The 22,775-nt window shown below is 40.4% G+C and overlaps 1 protein-coding gene across 4 annotated transcripts in view; it reads right to left on the bottom strand.

Moving 5' to 3' along the window:
* Positions 1-22,775, bottom strand: part of txndc11 (thioredoxin domain containing 11) — a 78,790-nt gene that overhangs the window by 33,081 nt on the left and 22,934 nt on the right. For 3 of the 4 annotated variants that reach the window (XM_060840506.1, XM_060840508.1, XM_060840509.1), the window contains 2 exons: positions 19,169-19,298; positions 18,900-19,023 (listed from right to left, as the gene is read on the bottom strand). In XM_060840506.1, the coding sequence (XP_060696489.1) occupies positions 18,900-19,023; positions 19,169-19,298 (254 nt within the window). Of the gene's footprint in view, positions 1-2,253; positions 2,348-18,899; positions 19,024-19,168; positions 19,299-22,775 lie in introns of all 4 variants that reach the window. The other variant, XM_060840507.1, reaches the window with a different exon arrangement.

The following is a 22,775-nucleotide window of genomic DNA, read 5'->3' on the forward strand; positions in this document are numbered from 1 at the left end:
TTAGGTTAGTTCAAGCCAAATTTAAAGTATTTGCCAGTAACCTCCATGACACCCTCTTTCTGCAGCACTGCAATGCAATTTTATTAGTTTGGTGTAGCATTGTACTGACCAATGCCTCTACTCAGGTTAGCAAGAGGAAACTGCACCAAATTAGAGAATCCAATATCCAGCTTTCAACCCAAAACAGCAATTCAGTTTCAAAGATATGCAGTTGAAATATTAATTGCTACACCCTCACTGTATTTCAATTAGTGTTTGCTCCACTTCTAAACGATAGAATCTCATCACTCTTCAATTGATTTTTCTGATTCACATGGCAATGAAATAATCATTTCACCTGCAAACTGAATAAATTGAAAGGTCATAAAACCGAATATAGCTCCAGCTCAAAAAGTAAAATATAAAGTGAGCAAGTGTACAGAAACTGGAAGTGATAGCTGATAACAGCCAAAAACAGAAGTGAAGCTTGGCAGAAAGAGGTCCTATCTATACTCGCATATGTGAAAAGGAGGAACCTCAGGTTGACAATATTAGGTTAGCACAATGTTTTGAAGACATTAATGTCCTCTGATAACGTATTCAGCTAACTGGTAAGTTAAGGAACAGAATACTAATTTCACTTAAATGCAATCAACATTTGATGCATTTAACCAAATTAAAACGTATATTTTTTCCCCTTATGGATAGCAATAAAAGTGAGCGAAGTGTCAAAAGTCAAACTAATGGGCAACATTTGTTCCATGTGTCAGATTTTCTGGCACACATTATGGCAACAAAACAGGTGGGAGAAAAGGAACATGTTGCAAATGTTATTGCAATTACCATCAGCCTAAACAAATAAAAATTAAAGGCACTGATTTTAAACGATTGCCTAAATGCCGAAAACAAGTAACACTTCAACTGAGTAAAGAAATAGTAAGCCTTTCTCTTACTGATATTACATTTGTCATACTAGTGCAAGACAAGTAATTCTGAGAAGGATTTCACAGACTTGGTGGGTCAAAGGGCCTGCTCCTGTGCTGTACTACTCTAAGAATAACCTTTGCCGCTCTTATTTAAATTACTGATTGAAAATCTAACCTTACTTTTAAACAGTGAGCACTGACTATGAAGTTAAAATTGCACAGGAGCAAAAACTTTCTATAAAACTTCCTTGAACATTTTCAATGGATGCAAAGAAAAATCCAATAATCAGCATTAACTAATATGCCAGCAATACTGAGGTTACATTTTGCTTTAGCCGTAAAAATCATTCTCAGAATATTAATACCACTTCAGTTGAGATTGCATGGCACAGACATTCCATATTACAACTGGGTTGTAGCTGCTCAAAAACAGAATTCTATGTAACACTGGAACAGGCAGCAACCTTTTTAAAACAGTCAAAATATTCATTTTTTTTTAGAAAGGTGTACAAGATTAAAAACATGGGAAAGGATGGTCATGCATGTTATTGGTCAAATACCATCTCCTCACTGCAAACTTCCACGAGATTATCAAATAATTTAGAATGCTCTTCATCAGATAACAAATTGGAAACACATATCACATAATTTACTTTGGACATAGATCAAGTAAATTTAGGTGTTCGAGACACAAAACACGAGCATGCAGGTGCAGCAGGAAATTAAGACAGCAGATAGAATTTTGACCATCGTTGCTAGAAGGTTGGAATTCAAAACTAGGGAAGCCTTGTTACAACTTACAGCGTGTTGGTTAGGCCACACTTAGTGCTGTGTACATTTGTGGTCCCCATACATAAAGAAGAGATGATATATACTGGCATTGGATGCAGTTCACAAGTCATACACAAGGCCGGCTGGCTTATTGAGAATGCTTAAAACGGGTGGGCCTTCGTTCATTAGACATGATGAACATACGAGATTCTGAGGGTGCTCCACTATTGGGGGAACCTCAAACCAGGCAAACAAAGTTACAGAATAAAAGAGATACCCGGCAAAACATTGATGCAAAGGAATGCCTTCTCTGAGAAAGTAATAAATGCCTAAAATTCTGAACCACAGAGAGTTGTGAAGGCTAGATCTAAAGAGAAGTAGATAGAGTTGTGAAATATCAGGAAGTCGACAGCTATGCTCAGCTGGCACATGGGAGGGGTTGAGGCCTGGGAAAGATCAGTCATGATCTTGCTGAATGGCAGGGCAGGCTTGGAAAGTTGAATGGCCTAATCCTGTTTCTATTTCTTATGTTCTTACGCAAGAGCTGCAGTATTCAAAAGCTAATGAGGAATCTCACCTCGTTTTAGTGCATGCAATGCAGAGACATAGAGTGTCAGGTAACCCGGAGGCTGTGGTGATGAGTTAAACTCGAAATATCCAAGAACACCTGGCTGAGTTGGGGGAAAGAAAAGACAAAAATTAAAAAGTTATCTCAAGAACGTTGAGAATGTTTCAGCAACTTTCACATGTTGACAAAACCTCTACCCAAAACTCCTGATACAATGCTAATTGTACAACTGTGTATCATTATTTCTGTTGAAGTCAAATTATTCACTCAGAGGGTGTCCCAGAACACACACTCCTTATAAAATGCTGTCACGATTAACAACACTCAGATGACCCTCACTACACAACAATAACTCGTCGGATGATGCTACATTATATAAACAAGAATTGTTAATAACTCTTGCATTATACCAAAGCAAAGCATTATTTCTAATTGGGCTAGTTCACCTTCACATGCTAGTCAGAAAGCTTACTTAGATAAAAAAGGGATTTTCAGGCATAAAAGCATACAATTGTAGAGCACATCTTAACATTCAAAGATCAAGCACACAAAACTTGATCAGTTAAATTAGAACAGGCCATTTCAAAAGCTGCTTAGAAAGCAAAAGTTACTAATGTGCAACACCACAGATGGCTTCACCGACAAACTTCAATGTGGAAAACGTATGCAACAATCTTGTCTTAATCATAACCTTGTTGGAAAGTACATGCTGCTATTTACAAACTAATTCTAACAGTTGGGCAGAAGGTGTTAATCACAAACAAGTACTCATGGAGAGACATACCCCCAACTACACCAGATTACTTCTGATGCCTTTCAAGACAGGATCCCTCTTTCCTCTGGGCTCTTCCAAGTGTACACAGGCAATCTCAGAGATTAATGCCCATCTTTAAAGCAAACGCATAACTGCACAGGTAAAGAATTGATGATGCATGGAGCCAGTGATTGAATCATGCTGTAAAGTGCACCCGGTGCACTGAAACTAAGATGAGCACAGTGGCTCCTGCCTGGGATCCAGCCACATGGCAGCAGCAGGATTCTTGGAGATCAAGGAATCCCAGCTGCCAGAAGGCTGGTCTGATCAGGCAAGCTCAAGAGTGTGTTGCTGGATAAACACAGCAAGTTAGGCAGCAAAGGAGCAGGAGAATCAATGTTTCGGGTCAGAGTCCTTCAACTGGAATACGCATCAAGTTTGGCAGCTACATGGTGCAGTTGGGAGAACCTGGAAGAAGGGTCTAATGGCAGTGGTTGTGCCCTGAACTCTGGGTTAGAAAGTCCAGGTTCAAGTCCCACATCAGAAGGTATATCATATCATGTCTAAACAGACTGAAAGTAAGACAAAAAGGGGAGAAACATAACTAGTGCTAACAATTGCAGCATCTAAAAAGTTATTAGATGGGTTCAACCATTCCAGCAACCACAAAGCATAAAGCGATAAGAATGAGAAAAAGCAGGACATTGGAAATCTAAAGTAAAAGCAAAAACTGCTGGAAATACTCAGCAGGTTCTGAAGAAAGATTATAGGCCTGAAACGTTAATGTTATTTTCCTCCACAGGACTGAAGGGTCTGTTTCCGTGCTGCACATCCCTAAAACTCTGACTGTTAAGCTGTTGGGCATTTCCCGGGAAAATACGTAACCACATAGCCAGGAAAATAAAGTGAGGATCACATAAGTGCCTTCAGCCTGGGTATTAAAAACAAAAATGAAACTCTCAATTAGTGGAATCACCTCATTCCACTCCAGTGAAGCTCACCTCACTCCTCTATAATTTTTTTAAAAATCAAAAACATTTATTTTATTCTCTCTAATTAGCAAACAGAACATAAAATTATACTCAGAAAAGTTACACCACTTGGCAGAAAAGTGGGAATTCTGCCATATTCTCATTAGGGAAGGAATTTGACCACATACTGTTACAAAAATAATTACACATAGCCATCATATTTACCTTGGACCTAAATCCTAAACTTATTTTTATATTAAGCACAGGTCACCAGCAGAGTGGGACTCAAGACCAGACCTGCAACCTAAATGCTCTTTCTACATGAGCAGCATGTGCTCTACACCTTTGAACAGCAGCCATTAAAGAAGTCTCCAGTTACAATAAGGATGCATCACTAACTTACTATCAACACAACAGTAAAAACAGCAAAAACTGGAATCACTCAGCAGGTCAGGCAGCAACAGTGAAGAGGACGGGGGTGTTGAAACAGCCATGCTACAACACCTCTCTCTCTCCACAAATGCTGCTTGACTGGTTGAGCATTTGTCTTTATTTCAGGTTTACAGCCACAACAGAATTTGTCTTTCCTTCAACATTTAAACGCAACTGATTTCCCAAACCAGTTTTATTCTCTTTCCATTCGCAACCTCCTTCCATTTTTGTGCTTAAAATTAGAATAAATATTAACACCATAAATCAACAGATGGATACACTAAAGAGGTGACAAGCAATCTATATTTTGCTCAGACTGAATATTATATAAAAAAAGGCAGGGAGGTTGAAGTTACTCGAAGAGACCAAATCCTTAATAACTTGACGAATCAAAAGCTATTGCAGTCAGTTCTTAGCAATAAGAAGTGTAACTTTGTAAATGTCACACAGGAAGGATTAAGGCTTTGCATTTCTTCCTCCTCACCCTCTTTTTCATTTTTCCTTTTAAAAAAAAGCTTTCCTTTCTTAGTTCTCACAATGGGCAACAGATGACCTTCTGTGGAAATCATTGCTACTTCCAACTAACAAGTCAAAACGTGACGGCAGGGGAAAGACCAATAAATTTTGTGAAGGAAGGAAGAAAGATCAGAAAACATGGGGAGCAGAGGTTGAGACAGCGACAGCAAATGGAGAAAGACGAGGGAAAAAAAAAGTGCAGCCTGCTAATGCAGTGCCTGTGGCATCATAACCATTTCACAGGATTCAAATCCCAATCCAGATAGAAAAGTCGTAACCAGCTGTGAAGCTCTTCATTAGCGGTATGCCAGACAGCAACACATGCATAGAGCAAGTTCTTGTCTACTTCTACAGCATTATGTTGTTTTGAAACATGACCCCAATTGAACCGTGCAGGCAGAGATTTCCAATTTATTCAAATCACCATCTTTATATGAGGCAGGGGAGCTTATTTTCACAGATTTTGAGAATTAATGCATGGGATGCAAGTGTCACTGGCTTGTGGGCAGTTAAGAGTCCATCACATTGACATGGATCCTGGAGTCAAATGTAGGCTAATCTGTAAGGACAGCATATTTCCTTTCACAAAAGACAATAAATAAACCAGATGGGTTTTACAACAATGACTGTATGATCGGCATTGGACCAACTGGTTATTCCAGAGTTTATTGAAACTATTTGCCACAGTGTGATTCAAACCCATGTCCCCAGAACATTGCTTTGGGGTTCTGGATTGCTAATCTAGTGACATTTGGTAATCAGGCAACAGCATTGCTTCCCACTGAACCAAAATATTTCAACGATTTTCTCCAGAAAGATGGTCAGATTTCAATCCCACCTGTACTAGGAGTTTCTCAGTGTATCCAAACAGGTTGGCTAAAGTACAGTAAATATATATTGGAGGGGGGCTGGCTAATTATCCAGATGTTTGGTTTTACTGGATTGCCAGCATTTACAAATATTAATAAATTTGAAAAAGTGCTCACTTGAAATCAAAATTATACTTGCAATATGGTACTTTCAATATCCTTTTATTCCTTTATAACGATTTGCCTGTGTGGGAGTTTGAGGGTGCTGGTTAGCACATGGATGTTCAAAACAGCAATTTATCAGAGAAAAGCTACACCATCACTGTATAAGTATTTGAAACATCCTCATACCAACTCAGTCAAATTGAAATACAATAGCAAGTAAAGGAATCAAACGGAATCGACCAAGAGATCACATATCCCAAGAAGTTGCAGTTCTGAAAACAATCTATATAATGACCAATTTTGGTTTTGAAATACTTAGAGTTAACTTGTTAGGAGTGTTTTCCAAAGCTGTTTGGACATTGTTTAGAAATTCAAACACAAATCTCATTGCTTTTGATTTGATTGGATTTATTGTCACATGAACTTAAGTACAGTGAGCAGCTTTGTCTACAAGCAGTACAGGCAGATCATAGTAAGCAAGGACATGCAGATTTTAGGGTGGAAAACAAAACTTGGACAGAGGCATACAGGTTACATTAGACGTGGTGTGTGCCAGGCAACATTAGCAAGATCAGCACCATTTGAAGTTAGAGTCCGTTCAGTCTAATAACAGCAGGGAAGAAGGGATTTTGAAAATGCTGGTGCTTGTATTCAAGTTTCTGCATCTTCTGCCTGACCGAAGAGATTGTAAGACAGCATTACAGGTTTGCAATGACTCAGACGCTGGCAGCCTTTTCGCAGCAAAGAGCCATATAAATGGCATCTGTGATGGTCTGGGCTGTGTATACAACCTTCTCTAGTTTCTTATGGTCCTGGGCACAGCAGTTGCCGTACCAAGGTGTTATGTACCCAGACAGTATTAATATAGAAAAATACATCGCAGTACAGGCCCTTCGGCCTTCGATGTTGTGCCGATCCAAGCCCACCTAACCTACACTAGTCCACTATCCTCCATATGTCTATCCAATACCCGTTTAAATGCCCATAAAGAGGGACAGTCCACCACTACTACTGGCAGGGCATTTCATGAACTCACGACTTGCTGAGTAAAGAATCTACCCCTAACATCTGTCCTATACCTACCACTCCTCAATTTAAAGCCATGCCCCCTTGTAATATCAGACTCCATACGTGGAAAAAAGGTTTTCATGGTCAACCCTATCTAAACCCCTAATCATCTTGTACACCTCTATCAAGTCACCCCTAAACCTTCTTTTCTCCAATGAAAACAGCCCCAAGTGCCTCAGCCTTTCCTCATACGATCTTCCTACCATGCCAGGCAACATCCTGGTAAACCTCCTCTGCACCTGTTCCAGTGCCTCCACATCCTTCCTATAGTATGGCGACCAAAACTGCACACAATACTCCAGATGCGGCCGCACCAGAGTCTTATACAACTGCAACATGACCTCAGGACTCCGGAACTCAATTCCTCTCCCAATAAAAGCCAGTGCACCATATGCCTTCTTCACAGCACTATTTACCTGGGTGGCAACTTTCAGAGATCTGTGTACATGGACACCAAGATCCCTCTGCTCATCCACACTACCAAGTATCCGACCATTAGCCCAGTACCCCATCTTCTTGTTACTCTTACCAAAGTGAATCACTTCACACTTACCTACATCGAACTCCATTTGCCACTTTTCTGCCCAGCTCTGCAACTTTCTGCAACTCTGCAACAGTGGGCGGCACGGTGGCACAGTGGTTAGCACTGCTGTCTCACAGTGCCTGAGACCCGGGTTCAATTCCCGACTCAGGCGACTGACTGTGGAGTTTGCACGTTCTCCCCGCGTCTGCGTGGGTTTCCTCTGGGTGCTCCGGTTTCCTCCCACAGTCCAAAGATGTGCGGGTCAGGTGAATTGGCCATGCTAAATTGGCCATGCTAAACTGCCCGTAGTGTTAGGTAAGGGGTAAATGTAGGGGTATGGGTGGGTTGCGCTTCGGCGGGTTGGTGTGGACTTGGTGGGCCGAAGGGCCTGTTTCCACACTAAGTAATCTAATCTTATCTATATCCCGCTGTAACCTGCCACATCCTTCCTCACTGTCAACAACTCCACCAACTTTCGTATCATCCGCAAACTTGCTCACCCAACCTTCTAGCCCTTCATCCAGGTCATTTATAAAAATGACAAACAGCAACGGACCCAAACGGATCCTTGAGGAACACCGCTGGTAATTGCACTCCAAGATGAACCTTTACCATCAACTACTACCCTCTGTCTTCCAGCCAGCCAATTCCTAATCCAAACCTCCAACTCACCCTCAATGCCATACCTCCGTAATTTTTGCAGTAGCCTACCATGGGGAACCTTATCAAACGCCTTACTAAAATCCATATACACCACATCTACCACTTTACCCTCATCCACCTCCTTAGTCACCTTTTCAAAGAATTCAATAAGGTTTGTGAGGCACGACCTGCCCTTCACAAAACCATGCTGACTATCCTTGATCACATTATTCCTATCCAGATGTTCATAAATCCTATCCCTTACAATTCTCTCTAAGACTTTGCCCACAACCTGTAGTTACTAGGGCTATCCTTACTCCCCTTCTTGAACAAGGGAACCAACATTTGCTATCCTCCAGTCTTCTGACACTATTCCTGAAGACAACAAGGACAAAAAAATCAAGGCCAATGGCTCTGCAATCTCCTCCCTTGCTTCCCACAGAATCCTAGGATAAATGCCATCAGGCCCAGGGGACTTATCTATTTTCACCTTTCCAGAATTTCCAACACCTCTTCCCTACATACCTCAAAGCCATCCATTCATAATTGTGATAATGGAGTCATAATTGTGACTCAATATTCACATCAGCAACAATGTCCTGTTCCTGAGTGAATACTGACGAAAAGTATTCAGTGTCTCCCCAATCTCTTCAGCCTCCACACGCAACTTCCCACTACGATCCTTGCCTGGACCTATTCCTACCCTAGTCATTCTTTTATTCCTGACATGCCTATAGAAAGCCTTTGGGTTTTCCCTAATCCTACCAACCAAGGACTTTTCATGTCCCCTCCTTGCTGCTCTTAGCTCTCTATTTAGATCCTTCCTGTCTACCTTATAACTCTCAATCACCCCAATTGAACCTTCACACCTCATCTTTACATCGGCTGCCCTCTTCCCTTTCACAAGTGATTCCAATTCCTTATTAAACCACGGCTCCCTCACACGACCCTTTCCTCCCTGCCCGACAGGTACATACTTATCAAGGACACTCAATAGTTGCTCCTTGAACAAGCTCCACATATCGACTGCACCCTTCCCTTGAAGCCTACTTTTCCAAGTCACACATCCTAAGTCATTCCTCACCGCATCATAATTTCCCTGCCCCCAGCTATAACTCTTGCCCTACAGTGCACACTTATCCCTCTCCATCACTAGAGTAAAAGTCACCGAATTGTGGTCACTGTCCCCAAAGTGCTCACCTACCTCCAATTCTAACACCTGGCCTGATTCGTTACCCAGAACCTAGAACCTGGCCTCACCTCTTGTTGGCCTGTCTACATATTGTGTCCGGAAACCCTCCTGCACACATTGGACAAACACCGACCCATCTAATGTACTTGAGCTTTGCTTTCCCAGTCAATATCTGGAAAGTTAAAGTCTCCCATAACAACCACCCTATTACTTTCATTCTTCTCCTGAATCATCCTCGCAATCCTTTCTTCTATGTCTCTAGGACTATTAGGAGGCCTGTAGAAAACTCCTAACAGGGTGACCTCACCTTTCCTATTTCTAAGCTCAGCCCAAACTACCTCAGATGGCGAGTCTTCATCCATCGTCCTTTCCACCGCTGTAGATACTATCTTGGACAAGCAATGCCACACCTCCCCCTCTTTTACCCCCACCTCTGACCCTACTAAAACATTTAAACCCTGGAATCTGCAACAGCCAATCCTGTCCCTATTCTACCCATGTCTCCGTAATAGCCACAACATCAAAGTCCCAGGTACCAACCCACGCTGCGAGGCTCACCTACCTTATTTCGTATACTTCTCGCATTGAAGTATACACACTTCAAGCCACCTTCCTGTTTACAGGCACCCTCCTTCGAGATTAATGCCATGTTCCTAACCTCTCAAACTCTAGGTCCTGCACCCTAAAGCTACAACCTAGATTCCCATGCCCCTGCAGTGTTAGTTTAAACCCCCCCCAAAGAGCACTAGCAAACCTCCCGCCAAGGGAGTATGCTTTCCCCCCCACTGAGTATGCTTTCAGTGGTGCATCTGTAGAATCTGGTGAGGGTCCTGATGGACATGTCAAACTTCCTGAGCCGCCGGAGGAAAGAGGCATTGTTATGCCTGCTGAACCAATCGCATATATGTGGGAAGTCCAGCTCAGGTTGTCGGTTATCACACCTAGGAGCTTGACAATCCCAACACTCTCAACCTCCATTTCGTTGATGTCGGTGAGGCATGTTCTCCTCCTTTCTTTCTGACGTCAATGATCAATTTTTTCAGTTTTGTTGAGGTTGACAGAGAAGTTATCATTGCACAATCTCTATCTCCTTTCTGTATTCTGCCTCAACGTTGCTTGATAACCATCCTCCAAGGGTGGGGTCATCAGAAAACTTGGAGATGACCTTTATTGGCTTCCTGTCCAACAAAAGGTATACAGGAAACTTTAGGTAATTAATTTGCCAGAAGGGCAAAATGACAGGGATCGAAGGATGTTAACTTGCATTTAATCTGGCATTAAGAGCCATGTTATAATTTCTATAAACAGCTTGCAAATTTGGATTTTATATTTATTACAACAGCATAAATATGCTGCATTGATATGGTAAATCCAATAGTGATGGAGGGCAAAATATCTATCTATCCATTAGGAGTAAGCTATTATGGTCTTTCAAATATCATCCTTAAAAGCTTTTACCAAATGAAAGCTCCCTTTTGAGGAGGATACATTCTAGGAAACAGGCTCTAGGATAGAAGCAACATAATTGCTAGATGAAAAGAAATCCAGTCTGCCTAACTCAACTTCTAAGATTTAACAGTTGTTTGGCACAATGGTAATGGAGCTGTAGACTGATCACAGAAGCCAAGCTTCAGTAATTAGTCTTCCTATCAACCCAAAGTAAAAAAAAAGTGTGAGCAAATTCTGTGAGATAAATAATCAAGTCCGAAACTAAACAGTTCCTTTCATGTAAGCTATGCTAAATCACTTGAGTGCTGCTTCAAAATATTAATCAATTCTCCTTCCACCACCACCTGGGGAGCCTGATTCACAGGTTCAGTACTTGCTCTCTAAAATATTTTATATTTTCCCGCAGATGGAATTTTCGTAAAGAAAAGATTAAAGCTTTACCAACCCTTCCTCCTCGGCCATTTTTTCATTTCTCTTTTAATCAAAGTTTTCTTTTGGGTTCTCACTACTACAGGTCATATGTTACAGCATCAATAATTGGTGAGTTGTTGAGGTACATATTGTGTTGCGCCCAATACCTATTTCTAATTATTTTTTAAATCAACTTATTCAGACACATGTCGTGACACACCTCTGGGGAGGTGCAACTTGAAACAGGAACTGCTGGCTCAGAGATATGGACACTATCACAGGCCGCAACCCTCCTTTCCAGATATTTTTAATCAACCTATTCAGAAGTTCGATGACACAATTCTGCAGCAAGTGGGACTTGAGCTTAGGATCTTGTGGTCGCAAGATCCTTAATCCTCCTCGCTAGTCTGAGTATCAGGGCCTGTTTAAATTAACAATTGTAGGGGATAAATCATGATAAACCACAGAAAAAAAAACACAAGAGTTACACAGCAAGATCTAGATTTTTAAAAAATATATCATGATAGTAATAGTTTCAAAGACTATGTAACTTGCGCCTATGTTAACTAGTCAATCAGAAACTAGAGATGACATGTCAATCACCATGGACTATGTGCTGGAGACTGTACCTTTCCCTCTCAGGGTGTGTAACATCATCCGATTGGATGGAGATTAGTACAGCTTAAAATGCTTTCTCTTTCAGAACCATCACCTTCTAAACCATGGCTCCTCAGCCAACCAGAAGTTTCAAGTGAAATAAAAATATGTTCTACTTTTCTGGATAAGGTGAAACAGCAAATTATGGTCCACGTGACCTATTACCTTTTGGTGCTATGACAACCAGAACTGCACACAGTATTCTAAGCACTGTTGTAATGATTCATAAAGTAGAAAGATTCCCTTATTTTGATTCAATACTGACATTTAACATCTTAAAAAGGATTGTAACTTCAATTTCCATAAATTTTAATGGACACTTCTTGCTGCATTTTAAGAAAAATAACTCTCAGTGATGGGGGGAAAAGGAAACAAAATGATGCATGGCCATCCAAATGTGAACTGATGTTTTATCAGGGACCTGAAACATTCTCTTGTTCTTTTATTCTACAACTGTGACCCGAGTGAATCCAGCCTTGGTCGTTCTTATTTCAGATTTCCGGCACATCCAAGATATTGTTGTTTTATTAGCTGGACAGTTGTTCGACAAGTTTCCTGTTTAGTCTGTCCCACCTCAACGTCTCTGTCTCTTGCACCACTATCCCATCACTCAACCAGTTGACTATCCTCAAAACTGTTGAAACAAAAGCCCAGAGTCCATCCTCAGTATGTGAGATTATTTCCCCCACAACCTCAACTGGAGAACCGAAGTCAAGAAACTGCATTTGCAGACATCGCCTTCATCTACGTTAGCTCAAGTTTACATTGAAATAGTTAAATTTCAATATCGTGTGGAAACTAGACATGCCCCTTTTCTGTGCCATTCGCATGATAAAATGGCAAATTGAGTAAAAGTTTTATTCTCTACCTAAATTTTAGCAAAACACTGTCTCTCCAGTATAATTCCTGTTATTAAAACACGGTTTTCACCACAGTCCTTTAATTTTAAATTCCTACAAAACTAGGTCATAAGCTAGCTTCAACTGCTCGAAGCAACAACAGAGCTGATTAATTAACACTTGCCAGTGGAATGGCATGTACAAAGAGGTAATACTCTCAGTTAGAAACATTTAAAGTCACACAAAACACTAGTTTGGAGACTTTGTTTACTGGCATTTTAACAAACTATAGCAGTGACAATGCCATTTCACACACCCACAATGGAACAGTTTTTCATCTCCAAGACTCCGAGTGCAAAGAAGGGACACTTTCCATGTACACTGGAACTGAAAGTAAAGTTACAGATGGATTTATTTATTGAAGTTAATTGGTGCCAGTTATAGATTGTATAACGTCTACACAGAAACCCTGAAAGCAGTCATGTTGCAATGAACTATAATGAATTAGAAGAACTAAACAGGAATTTTGGTCAAGATCAGGCAATGGACAATTGTAATTTTTTTCATGCTGTATTGCTATCAGGTGCACTCCAAGTTCTGAATTACCTCTTGTGCAGCATTCAGGATTGTGCCCTAGCCCAACCATCTTCAGCTGCTTCATCAAGATCTTTGCTCTTTATAAAAGGTCAGAAGTGGGAACATTTGCTGACAGTTGCACAATGTTCAGCACCATTTGCAACTCCTCAGTTACTGAAGCAGTCCATGTTCAAATGCAACAAGATCTGGACAAGTGGCAATATTCAAGCCATACAAATGCCAGGCAATGATCACCTCTAAGATGAACCAATCTAACCACTGCTCCTGGACATTCAATGGTGTTACCATCAATGAATCCTCCACTATCTATACCTTGAAGGTTACCATTGACCAGAAACTGAACTGGACTCACCCTCGAGTTCCTAAAGCCTGTCCAACATCTTCAAGGTAAAGTCAGGAGTGTGAGGGAATACTCACTTCTTGCCTGGAGCTCCAACAACATTCAAGAGGCTTGATACTACCCACAACAAAGCATCTTGCTTGATTGGCACAACATCCACAAACTTTCACTCCCTCCGTAACTTAGTGTGTACTGTCTACAAGTTGTGCTGCAGAAATTCACCAAAGGCCCTCAGACAGCACTTTCCATTCCCATGACCTCTACCACCTAGAAGGACAAGGGCAGCAACTCCATCACCTGCAAGTTATCCCTCCAAACTACTCACCATCCTGACTTGGAAATATGTCACTGTTCCTTCACTGCTGCTGGTCAAAATCCTGGAATTTCTTACTTAACAGCATTGTGGATTTACCTACAACATGGACTGCAGCAGTTCTAAAATGTAGTTCACCAACTCTTCTGTAGGGCAACTAGGGACAGGCAATAAATTAAAAACAAGAAAAATATTCACATGGAAAAACCCACTTTCCTAAATGTCAAACATTACTTCAGCTAATTTTTACTCCAATCTGAATATTGTTGACATCCTCTTCAATTTATACCTCCACCATTGACAAAAGACTTCAGAATCAGCAGCAGAGATGGCACCAGAAGCACCGGTCAAAGTCAAGTCTTTGGAAGGCCCTCAAGGCATTTTGATATAGCCAAAGGCTTTTTGATGCAAACTTTGAGAGAAATAATCAATTTTCACTTTAATTCAAATTCTGGAACCCAGCAATCAACAAGTGGTCTCCTATTGAATCAGCTTTCCAAAATCTTTGAACTGGAGCTTATTAGGGACAATTTGAAACTGATCGAGTAACAACCAAAAGAAGAAAAGGCTCCCAGAATATGAATTGGAAGGCCAACTTAGGAAAAAGTATAGCCATCTTGGTTTTCAAAAAGGCCACAGGCCAAATGTGAGAAAGCAGCCTTGCTCTGTTCCGCAGCTTAATTTCAGCTCCACCTGCTCAAAAAGATTATCTCAATAGCAACATATTTCAGACTTTTAAGACTGATCTGCCATGCAAGTCTATTTTTGTTTGTGTCACATTTATGTAGTACAGAAAGAGGGCATTTAGCCCATTTGATCGAAGCCAACTCTCCATACTCTTAATGAGGCATACTTATTCCCCTCAAGTGCCCACTGAAATTTTTCTTGAAATGATTAACAGCCTCCACTGCCAGTAGCCTCGTGAGTATTGAATTATAGAAGATTTACCATTTATAAAGTTCTCTCACATTTTCTGGTATATCTTATTCCAACCTTGAACTTAATTTAAGGATGAACTACAAATGTCAGCTTAGTCCATGATGAACCATGAGAGTTTTTTTTAAAAAAAGAAGTCTCCCCTTGATTGTTGTCAGCTACAGCTCAATTTAAAGATGACTGAACAAGCCAGTGCAGATATACAGGCTGTTCTACTATAAGGAGAGTTTCATTAGAGCGAATTTGTTATTACGCATTTGATGAATTGAGGACATTGCTACTAAAGCATGAACTTTCAAAACATACGTTGGCTGTAACATGATTAAGCACAGTTTCTCAAGCACAATTTTTCTATAACACAGGGTTGCGCAAGAACACAACCATCGTGTTATGGAAGAACGACCTGTACGAGCACATGGAGTAGATATCCCACAAGGCAGCAAGACCTGGAGCACAGGACTGACTTCCCTTTCTTCACCACTGGACCTCATTGTTATGGCATTCAGGATTAAAACATACAGCTTGATGGCCAAGCTGTAGCAAGCTCCTCCCAGTTACGTATGTCAATGCTTTCACATTCAAGAAAAGCTTCAGAATGCTTTTAAAGGATTTTCTGTGGTCTCCTCTGAAAGGGGCTATTTGAGAAAACAGAAGAGATACTTTTTAAGTTGTCCAGACCAGAATCCAACCATTGCAGTTGATTTTATTGGAGCTTTTTGTTTGCTTATAGGGCTTACTTTATAAAAAAAAGGACACTATTGTTTCCCTGGCAGAGTGGCTCTAGTTGAATACGAGCGTGGTTATAACATTGGTTCAGTCCATAAAATGTTTCTTGGCCTTGAAGAGCTGTTTGTTGTCAAACAAACAGCTTGTACAAGGTGGCATTGATATATCCGATACTGAATTTCCTTAATGGTAATCTTGAGAGAAGTGATTGCCAAAGCATGAGAAGTGTTCCTCAAATTCCAGAATCTCTCCTCCAGCATATACAAAAGATGGAATATTTGATTGAGCAAGCTGGGGTTTTTTGGTCAGAGTTTTGTTTGGATAACATTGACAGGTTGAGTTTATGGTATGCAGAAATATAGAGATGAAGAATGGTTTAAAAATCTGGTACACAGCAAGCTGTTGTCTGCATACTTCTGATCTTTTATAAACCTCGGGTCCTTGCACCAACTAACGGGAACAGCATTTGTCATCTACCTTATCCAAAGCTCTAATACTTTTGAATGGGTATAATCAAATTCTGTCTTAGGTTCTTTGTTCCAAGGAGAACACCACCAGATTCTAACCCAACAGCTAAAATCCCCCATTCTCAGAACCATTCTGGTAAATTTCCTCTGCACCCTCTCAGGAACTTCTTCATTCTATCTAAAGTGTGGCCACCTAAACCAGACATAATACCCTAGTCGTGGCCTAGCCAGAGCTTTAAAAATCTTCAGCATAACTTCTCTTCTTTGGTGCTCAACAATTCTATCTAAAAATCCAACATCCCTAAATCTGCCAATATACTCTTCAATATATCCTGTATTCTTTAAGAACCCACACAAATTAACATGCAAGGTCAGTCACTAATAATCCAAATTGTATTTACAGACTTCAAACCACTCCATGAATTGATCAATTAGCTAATGAAATACATTTTATTCAGAGAAGAACAGCTCCATTATAACTACACAAATTAGTGTTATCTTACCGCTGTATTAATGCTTCGATGGTCAAGCTCCCTCTTGTGGTGAACTGGCAGTCAAAGCCTTGCCTGTGGCTATTTCAGAACATTTCTAAATTATGCCTACACTTGAAAGATTTATGGTCAAAACCAAGTGACAAGTCTTACAGATCGTGATCTAGTTCTATAAAACCTTATTTTTAAAAAAGCCCCGTTCAGCAATACTTTGGATATAGGGTATATTCAACATAAAATACCAGTAGGAAAAAAAGTCTTAATTATTCTATCAATTATAACTTGGGATATCCAAAGGAACCACAACCTCTAAGTTCAATTAATGTTCATTCCTTTGAAGTTTTTTTGAAAAACAAAACTGTGCTGTTAACTGAAAAATTTGTAAAAACAACAATCCAAAAGTCACTAAGTATCGCTAAAGGTTCTGGGGCGAACTTGGCGGTATAAAAATAACACCAAGATTATATACTGAATAAGACAAGGACTATGAATAACCTTGCCTGATGAAGGAGCAGTGCTCCAAAAAGCTTGTAATTTCAAATAAATCTGGTGGACTATAACATTGTGTCGTGTGACTTCTGAGTTCATCCACTCCAGTCCAACACCAACACCTCCGCATTATGAATACCTAGTGTACAGCATGTAAGGGCAAACTCTAATTTACACAGTAACTCATTACATCTTGAGGGGCATCTTAAATTGCTTCACATTCAGTGAGTTAGATTGTGACTATGCAGACAAATACAGTCGGGTTTATTGCCTCAACGATTCTACAAAACACAGCGAGATAAATGACCAATTAAACTATTGCAGATTGAAGGTGAATATCGACCAGGAAATCCTAAAAACTACCTCCTCTTTCAAGGTGAAGCTAAAGAAACCTTTTTACCCACCTAAGCAACCAGATGGGGACTCAGTTTAAAGGCATCCACCTCAGAAATGCAATAGTCATCACGACATCAATGAACCCTCGTCATGAATTATCCAAGACTGAAACTAAGATCATGCCTGCCTTCATTGCACTACTGGATTAAAAGGTCATCTCAGTTCCCTGGCCAACACTAAAATCAAACTGTCTTGTCACTGATTTTATTGGGATCTTGCTGTGTACTTTCCCAAGCACTTTACAATACTGGCTGTACTTTTGCTGCATATAATTTCAGATATCGTGAGGTTGTGCTGTAATAAATGTAAAGTCTTGATAGATAAGCACACAGATATCATGAGCTCAAATTTCAAACAAAATTACATTGAAGTTTGTCTTTACAAAGTGAAAACAGCCTTTGAGAAGTAGAGTATTCTGTGCTCTCTAGACAATGATCCTACTGCTACAAGATGAAATTACACAAGTATAAGCTGGTATTTTAACCTTCCCAGTAAAGCTGTGGAGGGCTGAAAGACTAGCATTAGCAGAAAACTGCTTTTCCATGTAAAATTTTCAAAATCCTATTTTTAAAATCAAACTTTTCAAGTTAACTTTGCTGATTTATATTGTCCACAATAGTTCCACACAGCTTTGTAAAGCATGATAGCACCATTGGGGAAACCTCTGACTGAAAAAACAAATTAAAATAAAACCATTGTTTTTGGAAAGTTCAGCATAAAGTGCCAATCTTGGCCTTGAAGGGGGAAATAAAAAAAAAACTTTGAGGCATTCAACATCAGCTTTTTTCTGTCCGGGAGCAGCGGGAGACAGAGCAGAGGTGACGTTGGGACCAGGTGGTTGCCGGAAAGGTAAGGACTTTGTATACATTTGGGCAGCGGCTAAACCAGAAATACTACACATGTAGTATCTCCCTCCCACCCCCTTCTCTAAGCAGAAGAAAAGGTCTCTGTAAGGTAAGGCTTTTTTTTTGTTTTATATATTTAAGTGCATTGTTTGGCATTAGTGAAATGAGTTAAAGTTAAGGCTTACAATGGCAGGGGACCTCAGACCTGTGGCACGTGCCTCTTGCTTGATGTGGGAGCTCAGGGATGTGACCGACATCCCTGACACTTGCAAGTAGTGTGTCCAGCTGCAGCTTTTATTTGACCACATGACGGCTCTGGAGCTGCAGGTGGACTCACTGTGGAGCATCTGCAATGCTGCGGAGGTCGTGGATAGCAGATTTAGTGAAATGGTTACACAAGATTAGAATTGCTGAGGGAGACAGTGAATGGGTGACCAAAAGGCAGAGAAAGAGTAGGAATGTAGAGCAGGTGACCCCTGCAGTCATCTCTCTCCAAAACAGGTATACTGTTTTGAATATTGTTTGGGGAGATGGCTCACCAGGGAAGGCAACAGTTGCCAGGATCACGGTACTGTGGCAGGCTCTACTGTTCAGAAGGGCAGGAAAAAGACTAAGGGCCATACTTACAGGGAATTCTATTGCAAGGGATGTAGATAGGCAATTCTGCGGCTGAAAATGAGACTCCTGGATGGTATGTTGCCTCCCAAGTGGTGGTCGGGTCAAGGATGTCACCAATCGGCTGCAAAGCATTCTAAAGGGGAAGAAAACTAAACATCCTAGACATACCATATTTAGCACACACAGGCTATTTCACTCATCAATATCTCATAACTAACAATATACACACAAAACCAAACGTTAGACTCCTCCCTTTGCCCACAATAAAAAAAACCTACCTCATAATGTGAAAGGAAATTCAGCAAGATAGAATGAGTTGCGATGTATTGCAGTGGACTCATTACTCGTCGAATGAAATCATGAATGTAAGGAGATGTAAGAGGGCCTTTGTATTCGATAGGGCCAAACCTAAAGTAATAAAAAGAATTTCCATGAACTGTGATATTATGGAACTTTTATATCAACTGGAAAGTTTAATATAACTAATAAACCAAAACAAGGGAAAGATAACTTTTTTTTTTACATATATTCTAGGCCAACATCTTAGCCATAAAAGCCATCAATGCTAAAGGTTAGCTGTCCTCATGTCTCAAACAAAATCTTCAGCCGCTAGCAAACTTGGGGTAACTTATTTTGACAAAGTTTTATTTTTCTGGAAACCCTTAAAATTGATACTTGCACATAACCTAAAATTTGTTTCCTCATTAAAAATTATTTGAAGGGAAGAATGCGTATGATTTAGTGCTCAAGTTGATAGATGCTAAAAGGATTAGGATTTACCCAATAGCTATCAGGAAGTAGATTAGATGTACACTAAGGATCCTTCCAGGCCATCACCATATACCTTAAAACTATAGCTTGAGTACCTCTTAATGCATCAATCAGGTGTCAACACCAACCACCCTGGGGACATTTCAACAGTAATGCCAGTTTAGGTTAAATCCCCTCCCAATGGTTTGAAATACAAGAGAGATTTTGGTGAGACTTTTACATTGAGAGGGGAAATGAATTCAACAGAACATAAATATTTAAAATGAAAAGTTTAAATATTAAAGCTAAATTCCATGAACCACCCAGATGACTTAAAAAGTGTTGAAATTGCAATTTGCTAATCAAAATATTTTATGATCTTCTTGAACCGCAATGCTTTGGCATTAAAAATCCAATTTAAAGACCCTTTTGGTACGTCGGCATTTCAGTAATTCTTCCTCTTGGGAATAACAAGAGATTACTCATGCCAGCGAGCTTTTAATTTGATGACCAAGCTGTTGCTCAAATATTGCAGCAGCTGAGACAAAACCATAGAACAAGCCTTCTGTAATGTTATCACAGACTTGCACATTGTTTAAATAAGCTACCAGTAACATTTTTAATACAGTTAATTTTTCAACTAATGGCTTCTGGATTGCAAGCAGCTGTACAAAGAAGCACCCAATTAAAAAAAACTTACCACGCCAAAAATGAACAAGCTCTGTCAGCTGCCTAGCTAAGTACCCTGCAATTTCCATTACTAGCATTTATAAAAATTGTCACCCTCATATGCCCTTTCCAAATTAACTTGAAAACTGTGAAATGTACTAAAGTACTTTCCTGTCTGCATGTTCTAATCTCTAGAACAGTTAAACCTGAATTTAACCACTTGTTCTAAGGATAGATGAAGCAGGAAACAGTCATATTTTATGCAGTAATATCCTTGCATTATACTCACCCAATGGTATCGGAGCTCAGTAGTTACTTTATATAAACCAATTTCTCTCTCCCACAGCATCCATAATCACTACAGACTGCATCACTGTGCTGGAGTGCAGAGTTATGTGCTCCTCAGTAAATTATCCTAGGAATTCCAGCTACTTTAAGTGCTTTGGAATTTTGTTTTAGTGCCTGAGAAAAATCTTTTTGTTTCAAGTGCAAAAATATGAAGTGTTAGGAGACTAATGTTAAATGAGAATAAATCCAATTACAACAACCAGCCTTGGATAGGAATAACAAGTGAAAATATTGAAAATATTGTGCACACCTCATTCTATTGCGAAATTGCCAACGGAGGCCAGCATGATTAGTTCAGATGCACTACCACCTAATCAAGCTTTTACAGGGAAAGAAGCCACTTGGAATTGTTACTGGTGCATCATGATGTATACTTCAGAAGATTACTTCTCTCCCCTTCTCTGAAGTTGTTAAAAAAAAAAGGCTTAAACAAAAAAAAAGTATCACTTTTAAGTTTACACATTTGGCAGATTCAGAAGGGGTGGTGTCATTTTTTAGAGAAGCCATTTATATCAAGGTCCCATCAGGTCTCTTGACAGAATAGAAAAGATCCCATGGCATCATTTCAGACAAGACCAGTGGAGGTATCCCAGTGGCAGAAGAAGGTACTGCAGATGCTGGAAATCAGAGTCTAGATTAAAGTGGTGCTGGAAAAGCACAGCAGATCCGGCAGGATCCAAGGAGCAGGAACAGCATTGCAAAGGACAGATCATCAGCTAGATGGAGCTCGCTGTTGTATTTCCTATATTACACACTCAACACTTAAAATATTTTACTGGCTGTAAGCACTTTCAGATACACCTTGGTCATGAAACGTTCTGGATAGATTACATTAGATTAGATGATTACATTAGATTCCCTACAGTGTGGAAACAGACCCTTCGGCCCAACAAGTCCACACCGACCCTCCAAAGAGTAACCTACCCACACCCATTTCCCTCTGACTAATGCACCTAACACTATGGACAATTTAGCACGGCCAGTTCACCTGATCTGCACATCTTTGGATTGTGGGAGAAAACCTGAGCACCCAGAGGAAACCCACACAGACACAGGGAGAATGTGCAAACTCCACACAGTCAGTTGCCCAAGGCTGGAATTGAACCCAAGTCCCTGGCACTGTGGAGGCACCAGTGCTAACCACTGAGCCACCATGCTACCCCAAGGTTCAAGTCCCTTTCTCTTCTTGGCAAGTTCACTCATATAAATGGAGTAATATTCTCCCTCACTTCAAGAGGCAGCAGACGATTTTTATCATCACACAACTATATTTACCACTAAATCAGATGAGGGGAAAATGAGCATGGTCTCTTTTCAAGGTTTTGGTTGACTTCTAGTCAACAGTTTGCTTCACCTCTTGAATGGAGTTTATTATCCATGGACCCTGCCATACATACAATTCAATACCGGATAACAGACCCAAGTGAAAAGGAAACCACCTCACATCATAAATCTGAAAACAAGTTCTTTAAAAATGCCCACTTAATAAAACACAGCAGCTTGCAATCCAGAGTGGATATTCCTTACATCTCAATAATTTGTCTCTAATTCCTTTATCAATATTGTAGTATGTTTTAAACAACATAGAAACTTAGATCGCAGGAATGGATTGAATGGTGGGGTAAGTGTCATTATCTCCTCTGCTGAAAATGCGCAGCAGGTCAGGCAGCATCCAAGGAGCAGGAGATTCAACGTTTCGGGCATAAGCCATTCTTCAGGCTTATGCCCGAAACGTCGAATCTCCTGTTCCTTGGATGCTGCCTGACCTGCTGCGCTTTTCCAGCAACACATTTTCAGCTCTGATCTCCAGCATCTGCAGACCTCACTTTCTCCTCATTATCTCCTCCCCCACCAAGAACACCTGCCAGCCCTATGGCCTTAACGTGTGCCTAGAAGACATTTCAGCGCCCACTCAGTAGGCCACTGATAGTCAGCAACGCCTCCCCCCCCCACCACCCATCCTGCCTGAAACTGGGATGAAGGGAGAGGTATCTCCTCAGCACCAACCAGCCCAATTCAATGAACACGGACTTGTTGATTGGAAATTTGTTTGGGATGGCTGGAGAAGAGAGTAGAATTATGACAAACTTCAGGAAATCTTGAACTTTACTGAACATT

The sequence above is a fragment of the Hemiscyllium ocellatum genome, chromosome 20 (assembly GCF_020745735.1).
Source record: "Hemiscyllium ocellatum isolate sHemOce1 chromosome 20, sHemOce1.pat.X.cur, whole genome shotgun sequence".
Taxonomy (NCBI): Eukaryota; Metazoa; Chordata; class Chondrichthyes; order Orectolobiformes; family Hemiscylliidae; genus Hemiscyllium; species Hemiscyllium ocellatum.